The sequence below is a fragment of the Cinclus cinclus genome, chromosome 3 (assembly GCF_963662255.1).
Source record: "Cinclus cinclus chromosome 3, bCinCin1.1, whole genome shotgun sequence".
Classification (NCBI taxonomy): Eukaryota; Metazoa; Chordata; class Aves; order Passeriformes; family Cinclidae; genus Cinclus; species Cinclus cinclus.
In genome coordinates, this window is record NC_085048.1 from 38,945,217 (window position 1) to 38,954,814 (window position 9,598).

At 41.6% G+C, this 9,598-nt stretch overlaps 1 protein-coding gene across 1 annotated transcript; it reads right to left on the reverse strand.

Moving 5' to 3' along the window:
- Positions 1–401: 401 nt before the first annotated feature.
- NDUFAF4 (NADH:ubiquinone oxidoreductase complex assembly factor 4) lies at positions 402–4,758 on the reverse strand. Its single transcript, XM_062488683.1, has 3 exons — positions 4,632–4,758; positions 3,274–3,371; positions 402–1,196 (listed from the first exon to the last, which is right to left on the reverse strand). The coding sequence occupies exons 1-3, from the start codon at positions 4,756–4,758 to the stop codon at positions 882–884; spliced, it is 540 nt and encodes a 179-aa protein (XP_062344667.1). The 3' UTR covers positions 402–881.
- Between the last annotated feature and the right edge of the window lie 4,840 nt (positions 4,759–9,598).

Sequence of the window (9,598 nt, forward strand, 5' to 3'; positions counted from 1 at the left end):
TCATGTCACCTTTGTGTCATCTGTCTAGATATATGCTAGGAGTAAACATGACCTGATCTAGCCCACACTCAGATCAGACAAGGCTTCCATAGGGAGAAAGGACTGTTGTAGCCAGGATGGGCAAACATTCACAGAAGTCCTACTAGTGGGTCCAATTAGTACATCCAGTTGTATGTCCTTGCTACCTATTAATATAAAGCATTGTTCCTCATACAGCAGATGCCATGGGTTGCTGCAAGAGACTTAGGCCACAAGATCATCACTCCACAAATTCCCTAACAGCACTTAGGTGCAGGTATTTAAGCTAAATCAGAATAGAGTAAAAGAAGAGCTACATATGAGCCATTATTGTTCCAGCACCAGAAAGAGGCCTTGTTGCTCTTCACCTTCTTTTTATTTCATGTTTGACACAGCTGAATTTTCCAAATGCCCTTGTGGTTAATCTTCTTTACAAAGTATCAATACCATTCCATTCTTAGACAAAAGAAATACAGTTGTTTGTTATATACACATACCTTGACAGCAAGTCCTTGAAAGAACAGTGCAACATGAAATTACAGAGCCAACACCCACAGACCACCTCTTTAGCTGCAGGCCAGGAAGTCTCTGCTGAGAAAGGCAATCTTTTAAGGTAAAATGCTTTAATTGAACTCATAACATTTGAATGGGATAATCAGAACTGTGTGATGTGGTGTCATACCATTAAGTCATATTCTGGTTTACAAACTGTAGTTGCTGCATTTCACTAAAGCCATCCAATGCAGAATGGAATTGCTTGAATACATCTCACTGGCATAAGGAAGCAGCCTTGTAGGCATGGAATATACTTGAGAGTAAAATGAAGACACGAGTGAGATCACAAAAGGTTTTGACGTGTATTTTTATGTTAACTGTTTTGGTTTATGGCTCGTTATGGCTTTTTTGGTTTCTTTAGGAAATTCCATCACAGTGAAAGGAATGAAGAATTCCAGAAGAGAGTTGACGTCCTTCAGTTCCAGACTATATTCTGCTGCTATTTTCTCTGCAGTCCATATTTGAGGTTGAAGTTTATGATTATTAAGAAGTGTCAAAGCCTCCACAAGGGAAATTTTGCCTTTGGAAACTTTCTTAACATCTAGAGCTTCCAAGTGGCCTAATTTTGTAAGTCTCTTTTCCTTCTGTTTACTCGGAAGATGTTCACCACCTCCATCTTTTACCTAAATGAGGGAAGGAAAACAAAAAGAGCTCAACAGCAGTTCTATTTATTACGCATATTGTAGCAGCAAAGCTGCTTTCCTAAATATGACGTTTCCTATTAGCTTTCCCCATTTAAAAAAAAAAAAAAAAAAAGCTTAGCCAGCCTAGCTTCTTCCACAGCCATTCCACATAGTGTCAACTCCCAACCAAATTCTGGAAAGCTCCTGTTCACTGCACTCTTAAGTGTTGCATTGGCTTGGCAGCCCTTTGTACAAGGGAAACTACAGATTCTGGTAAATGTAAATCCAGATAACTAATATTCACTGGAAGGGCCAAAAAAGTCATACAACAAATATGTATCCTTCTGATAGCAATGGAAAACTCTCATTTGGTCTCTTTCCCCTTCCTTTGGTTTTCAAATTTTAGTTCTGCTACTAAAAGAAATTCCTTCCTTTGCTCTGTCTAGAGAACAAGCATTCCTGCTATTTTGCAGCATCATATGAAGTTTAACTGCCATCACTACTGTGACATGTAGACACACAAAGTCTCTTCTCTAAGGTTCCTTCACATTTCCAAATAATCTCCAAAAGAGCTTTCACTTCCTCATATTTCCTTTTATTAACATTTAATCAGTGAATCACACTAAAAAAAAAAAGACACAAACCTTTCTTAATTTTAGAAATACTTACATAGTAATCAAATTGCCAATCCACTCATTATTACCCAGACACTCTGTATCAACTCACATGCTGAGAAAACTGATGTGGATGCTACAGCACCTGTGAGTCTGTTTCTGAGCTAAAAGATATGTCTGGCCTTTACTCCATTTCTTCTACTTCTTCCTAAAACTGTGCTTTTACAATTAATGATTTTTCAACACTTTTCAATCTGTGTCTGGAAATCTGCTACTTCAGGACTCCCAAGCTGGTGCTTTTCCACTTGCCACAGACAGACATCCCAAATATACACAGAGGTGTGTACACATCATGTAAACAATGCACAAAGTCATCGGGATAACATCACGAATGGCAGAAAGCTTTTGTATTGCTTTGCCCACAAGTCTGTGTGATTTCACTTTGATTGTGCTCTAACAACTGCAATCAGACACAGCACAAGGGAAAGTCTGTGGCAACAAACTCAGAGTAGGCATGAAATCAAGCAAAGATTTATTCTACTTTGGGCTTTTTCTCAGATGTCTCTTGAAAGGTTTATACATGAATATTGAAAGATACTGAAATTAGACCTTCAGCACTTCAAGATTAGACTCCTAACATCTGTGATGGAAATTAAGGATAGAGATTTATTGAAAATTTCAGGCAGATGTTGAAGACAACTATATGCATTTTAAATATTTTTAGACTTGAATACCATATACATGGCAAATTAGACTTAAGGATTTTGCTAAATGACTATAAAAATTGTATTGCTGAATAAAGCAATAATGCAACAGGTAAAACATACAATATGATGGAAAAGAGGACACTGAACCCCAGTCTGCATTTTACAAAGGCGTATACTTTGCCTTTCAAGTAAAAGATTGCAGCCAGTGGCAATAAAGAAATTATGACCATACAGCCCAAAAGATTATATAGAAAAAAATCTAAGGGACTTAATGAGCTGGATAACAACAGTCTCTGCACTGTATAAAATTAAACGGAATTAAAGGCTCCATTAAAGAGTAAACATTTTTGTCCTCTACCACATCCCTGCTTCCCCAGCAGTCCCAGTCTCTTCTAACAACTCCACAAATGATTTCTGGCATACTACTTAATCTTTGCAAAAGGTCGGAGAACTATCCTGCCTCACAGGAAACAGAAATGGGAATTTAGGTGAAAAACAATATACAATTAATGCTATGTTAAAAAGGAAGACTGTCAGCATTTACAAGCTCATATAATCACAATCACATGTTCAAAACCCAAGGTCCGACACAGTCAGTGTTACTGATGTATAGAAGAGTAATAAAAACACCACTTTTATCAACTGAGAAAATGTAGCTACTCTGCACAAAGGGTACTTTTCCTGGCACTGACTTTGTGCCTGAGTTTGAAGACCACAAAGCTGATGCTGCTATGACTCGTACAGAGACACACTCACCCTCACTGGTGGATCTCTGGACTCCACATAAACATCTTTGAGCAAGGTGAGGAACCTATCATCCTTTCTGAGAACTTCTTCTTTTATCTCTGGGCTATCTAAAGGCAGTGAGAAGAAGGAGGGAAGGGAGGAAAAAAGGAGAAAAGATTGATCTGAGTCAAAATGTTTCTTTTTTGTTAGTTGTGCCAGCTCATCGCTTACCCAGAGGCATGGCATGACTCCACAAAATGCACGTGCCTTCTTGGGAAGGTGTTATTCTTCCCGGAGCCCTGACCTTAGTGACACTGCTTCACATGGTAGGTCACCTGTCACAGCACAGTGGGAAGCACAGCCTCAGTACTGTTCTGCAGTGCTGCCTCAGCAACCCTGAGAGACCCTGCCACCACCCCAACTACCCCTTGTTATCAATAGATACTATGGTACCGGCTTTCCACAAATATTAGGGTGGATAATATATGTGTGGTGTTGAAATGGTTTTTAAGATACAGTTTTTCTTTAAGAGTTACACAGACTGATAAAGTGTCTTTGTAGTAACTGAACTACCTGCTTGGTTGGATAGCACCCAGTGAAGACACCTGCTACTGATAAACCAGTTACCAGCACTGACCATCTGCAGAAATTGAAGACCCCAGGCCAAATTAAGACTGATAAGAAAAATTAATTAAAACCACAGCCAAGAAACACGCATGCTCTAAAAAGGCGGACTCAAGGAGCAGCCATGTAAAACAGTTCTTGAAATATGGAAAGCAGTTTGTAGAAAAGTTGGAAACTGTATGATGGGTCTATGAATAAGCAACGACCTGATGAATTTAAGGGGTGTCTCCAAAACAGCAGGTGTGCTCTTGGCTGAATGCCAAGCACCCGGCCGTTATAACCTTTTGCTTTACTGTTTGTCTCTGACTGCCTTTTATTAAACTTTTTTAAACCTACCAAGAAAGTGAACTTCGTTCTTCACATCCCGATCGCACCACCCCGCCCCATCAACAGCCCCCAGCTCCCGTGCCCATCTACCACCTCCGCCGACAGCCCCCTGTGACGGCCCCCGGTCATCCAGCAGCCGCCCCGATCCGCCGGCACCTCCCTCACCCTCACGCTGCTGCCCGCTCCACTCGCCCCGGTCCCCGCGAGCCGCCCCACGGCCACCGCCGCAGCTCCCGGCATGCCCCGCGCGCCCAGCTCCGCGCTCAATGTCACCGGCCCTGCTCCGGGAGCTGCCGCGGCTTCGCCGCCGCCCCTCGCCCTCGCCCCCGCCCTGCCCTCCCTCCCTCCGCCCGCTCCGCGGCCCCGCGCCGGGCCCACAGAGGCCGTCCCCACCGCTAGGGTCGCCCCGCGGGCGGTCGGGGGAGGCCGGCACTCACTGGCCATGGTGTCCAGCCGAGCGGTGCGGTGCCGCGGCGCGGCCGTGGGCTTCTCTTTGGTGATCTCGCGGCGGGCCCGGTTCTCCACGTTAAAATTCCGGAACACGCGGGTCACCCTCCCGCCCATCGCCGCCGCCAGCCGCGCCTGCGCAGGGCACGCCTGGCTGAGGGGGTGCGCCGTGCCGGCGAATGCACCGGAAGAAAATTAACCGAGTACCGCAGGCAAACAAACAAACAAACAAGAGAACGAGAATACGGACGGGGTGCTTCGCTCTTCACTTCACGGCTCCCCGGCGGTGCTTTCTCTTTGCCTCCGACGGCGGCCCGGGGCGGCGTCGGTCCTGCCGTGGCTTTTCTAAACGCGTGCGTGAGCGGAGCCCCGGGGTCGGGCGGGTCATTCCCGTCGGGAATGCTCTCACCGCCGCCTCCGGGGTTTCCTTCTCAGGCGTGGCGGCTGGTGCTTGAGCCCCCGCACATGTCGTGTCGTGACTGCCGCTACTTATTTATCGGCGGTGATAGGCGCGGGTCGAGGCTGCAGCGAGGGACAGTTCTCCAGTACTGTTGAGAATCTGTAGGCCACACAATGCTTTCAGCGTGCAGACCCTCGTTTTTCAGCTCAACCAAATAACCCTTCTTTTGACTTTGCAAAAACTGCGAAAAATACTTTTGAGAAAATGTTGAGAAGGCCATGAGCCATGCCTGATAATAAAAAAAAATAAATTTGTCGACAGAATCAAAATTGTTGAGATGGAATCAGCAGTTCATAGATTCAAGAAGCAAAATGTAAGAAGATATAGAATCCTCAGAGAAAAAAAAAAGGCAGTAAGAGCTACTGGCCTGATGCAAAAAGCAATGAAGCCTGATTGACCATTTTATTCAGCCACGACTGATGAGGTGTCTTACCAAAAGAGATTAATGACTTATTCATTGCAGCTGCTGCGTGAATTAGCCAATAAGTAATTCCCTTATGGTTTTAAATGGTGTGTGTGCTGTTTGCAGACTCTTAGTGCCTTCTGGGCCACTACTTCACGGTAGTAGTTGCCTGAATGAAGTGCCCTGGAGTGGCAGTGTTAATGAAGGACACAGAAATTTTTTTTTTGTTTTTTTTGTGTGTATGTGGGGGGGGAAACACCTTTTTTTTTCTCTGCTTGCATCTATCCGTCTATCTAGTTTTTATAGTCTTTCTAGTTTTTCTAGTTATTATGTATCTTATATATTCTAATCTTCTACTAGTAGCATTATTTGGTAATAATAATTATGACGCGATAGTAGTCAAGGCTACAGTGTGCTTTAATGCTGGATTAATGAATGGCTGTGTTTTCTTTAAAAAGAAGCCAAATAGATTTAGAAGGGTGATGGAGACATGGCAGCATAAGCATGGTGTGTACTGGATTTCTGCTCTGTTTGAGAATCAGGAAGGTGCAGTTTATCCACTTGTTTGTTTTGAAGACTCTCACAGTCTGTAGGATAGAAACGTGTTTTTGTTCCCTGGTAATAAGCTTACTGACCTTGTCTTATTTTAGAAATTGCATGTGAATGAATTAAGGAGACGAGTGATACAGTGATAATAGAAAGCTGTTAAAATTTGCTAAAGTCAGACTGGTGACAAGTTTAATTAAATATCTGTAGTCAATTACTTGCTGACTAAGCCTGTGTTCTTGAGTCCAGGATTTGATACTTTTTTAAGTGGTGACTCTGTGTGGTGTGGCTATAATGGAAAAATCCACATGGATGCCTTTGGTGGTTGTAGACCTTTCATAGGTACTTTAGCATTTCTCTGAGACATTCGTACTGATCTGTCTGTGGATCAGCTATTGTGCCAAATTTGGAAACAAAGTTTTTCCTTCAAAAGTTAAGAACTCCCAGCTTGTGGAATCAATCTCAGCACAGGGCTTCTGTCTTCGTAATAACTGAATATCATTAACACTGCTGTAATATGTACTGACAGCAAAATAAATTCACCAGAAGGTAGTCAGTTAAAAAGAAAGAGTGATGGCATGCTCTGCCTGTCATTTCCTACCACTGAGGATGGCACAAGGCTGTTCTTTTCATGTATAAAGATGCATCAAAAGTGCAAGATTTTTATTCGGAAGAATCTTTCTTAAACTGTAGTGAGCAGAAGAACTGAGGTTGAAAACAATATTTAATATAATTTGGTACTTTACCATTGTAACCATGTTGATATTAAATATCAGTAATCAAGAGGTTGGATTTTTTTTGCCATATAAAGCATTTGCAGGTGAGATGATTAAAAAATGAAAGTATATGTACTTAGCTTAGATAGAGTTTCACATGGGATGCATTTTTCTTGAATGAGGAGTCTGAATTTTTCCAGGGAATTAAAAAATAACAAAACAGACCATGAGAGGAACACAGACTATCCAGCTGGATTCATGTACACGTGTTCTCAACAGGTTCTCATAGCAGACTGTTCTCAACACTGGACAGCAGCAAACACATCAGAGAAAAATACTGTTAACTCTCATGATATATGTGTGCCATAGGCTGCTACTCTGGACCTCCTTGTAATCCCTCCATACCTCTTCAGAGAGAAATTTCAAAAACTACTGTGTAGCTAGAAAGTAAAATGTGCATTTGTGACTCTTCTTTGAATCTTTTTGGTTTTCCATCTCAGTTTGATTATATGTTGTGTGTATTATTTTTTCTTTCTCAGCTAGTTCTTTAGCTGAGTGGAAAATTATAAATTAATTTTTGTAAATAATTAGCATCAAAAGTCTGATTGACCTATTGAAAATTCCCTTTAGAGAAGGGAAAGTAGGAATATCTGTTGTTAACTTGTGTTACTCTGTGGTACTACTAAAGTTTCTTTGCTGTCTTTACTACTCAGAAGATCAGGAATCAGAACATGACTCCAGATGGGCTGGTAATCTCAGTGAAATAAAAGTCTTTTTTTGGTAATAGGTGCCCAACTGGAGAATTTTTGAGAGGAGGCAGGTGAGGTTTGCTTTGTGATTTGTGGTCTGGGAATGGCACAGCAGTTGACACAGTTGGAAAATGAGGAATGTCCTTATACAGCAGCAGCAGTACCGGTTTACACTTGATTCTGTCCACAGTTTCTACCACTGAAACTGTTTTCCTAGTCCTGTCTTTCTGTTGTTGTTTGTTCACAATTGGTGTCAGTCTAAATGGATACTCGAGCAAATTCATGTATCATTAGGATTCAGGATTGAGTCCTCTGTACTGATTACTGGTTTACCAGTAAACACAATGAAAGCATTGATCCTTTTGTTCCTTATCTCATCAGTGTTAGGCAGAACCAGAGAACATAGCATTAGCAAGAATTGATTATGAGCCAAGTAAAAATGACTGTCCTGCAACTTTGTAAAGATGAACTCAAGAGAAATGGACTTTCTGATGGATCACTTTTGCCTTCCAGTGATTTTTGGTTGTTCTGTTCCTTAATTCAGATTATTTCTCTATTTGTTATTGGTTTCAACTGATCCATCTTTTATGGGCTTCTGAAGTATCTATAGAAGGATCTGCATTGAAGGATTTTGCTTAATTCTAGTCTGTGATCAGAGTGTTCCTGAACACTTGCATATTTTCAAGGCTAGGTGGCTGCAGTGCTTTATTTAAAGGAATTTTTGTCAAGTCCTTAGGTGGACGAGGTTTATGGCAAGTGCAGCAAGCTCAGTGTTACAGACTCACACACCAGCCCAGACAGATCACTAGCTCCTTGTCAGATAATACTAATTTCAAAGACATTGCATTTAAATTGTCCTGATTGACTGTGGCTTGATATACTTGACATTGTCTTCCATATTTTTCCTGTCTGATTGTATCTCAATTAGCAGGTTACTTTGACTTGGAAATACACAGTAGGAGCCAGCATATTTGAGAATGAGGCAGCCTGGTGCTGGAATTAATTAATTTCATCAGTTACACATGCCTTTTTACTACATTTTTACTCACAGGGTTCAGTACCCCATGTTCTCTTTTCAGTGGCAATACTAGTTGAGACAACTGACAGCCTTATAATTTCTTGTAACCCTGGCATCAGTTCATCCCTCTTGCCAGTGTGAGGGTGTAGGAACACCTCCAGAGCAAACAACATCACACAGATGGTCTAATTTAAGAAAGAGAAGAGCTCCCGTAACTTTTCTAATCTGGTCAATCTTTGATGGTTTGACTGGTCCACAGAAAGTTACTCAAAACACAGGAGGGAAAACAGAAGCCTGTGACAGGACAAGTGTGAATACCTTGAACTGCTGTATTGCTGCCAGGTTTGTTGGTTGATTTGTTTGTGAGAGTTTGCACTTTGCTCCCAGATATTTCCCTCCAGCAGTGACAGAACTGTGCCAGCTCCAATGAGGAGGAGATGAACCAGCAGTGGGAAGAGACTGGATGGAATGGAGGGGTGGCTGGCTCATTTTGGGCTGGCTTTGCTGGTGCTCCAACATCACCCAAGACAAATAACATCCTTTGTACTGACTTGAGGCAGTACTGAAACCACTGCAGTAGCTGTCTGATAGTCCAGAAGAGAGTTGGTGAATGGATTCAGAATATTAGCTATCTGCTGGAGTTTGTTTTGTGAAATATAACACATAAAAAAATAACAAATACATAACTTAAGTGTGCTGGCAAGATGCTCTTCTATAATAATGTAATATTTTTCCATCCCCAAAGGATATTTCTATTCCCTCTATATGGCTTTAACTTATGATGATACCTAAATATTTATAACTTTATAATTTAGTTGTATTATCTGTGACTTGATGTATCAAGGGATTGATTTTCTATAAGTAGTTGCAGAACCAGTTTTATTTATTCATTTTAGACTTTAATTGAATCCTTATGCAATTTTCAGATTGTGTATTTGCAGTTGTGAATTGCATGAAAAACTGTAATATTTTATTTACCTATGGGAAGCCAAATTTTGTGTAGAGTAGGAAAGCCAAAATGACCTCAGTGAACACTTCTAAAACCATTTTATATATATCTCAGTC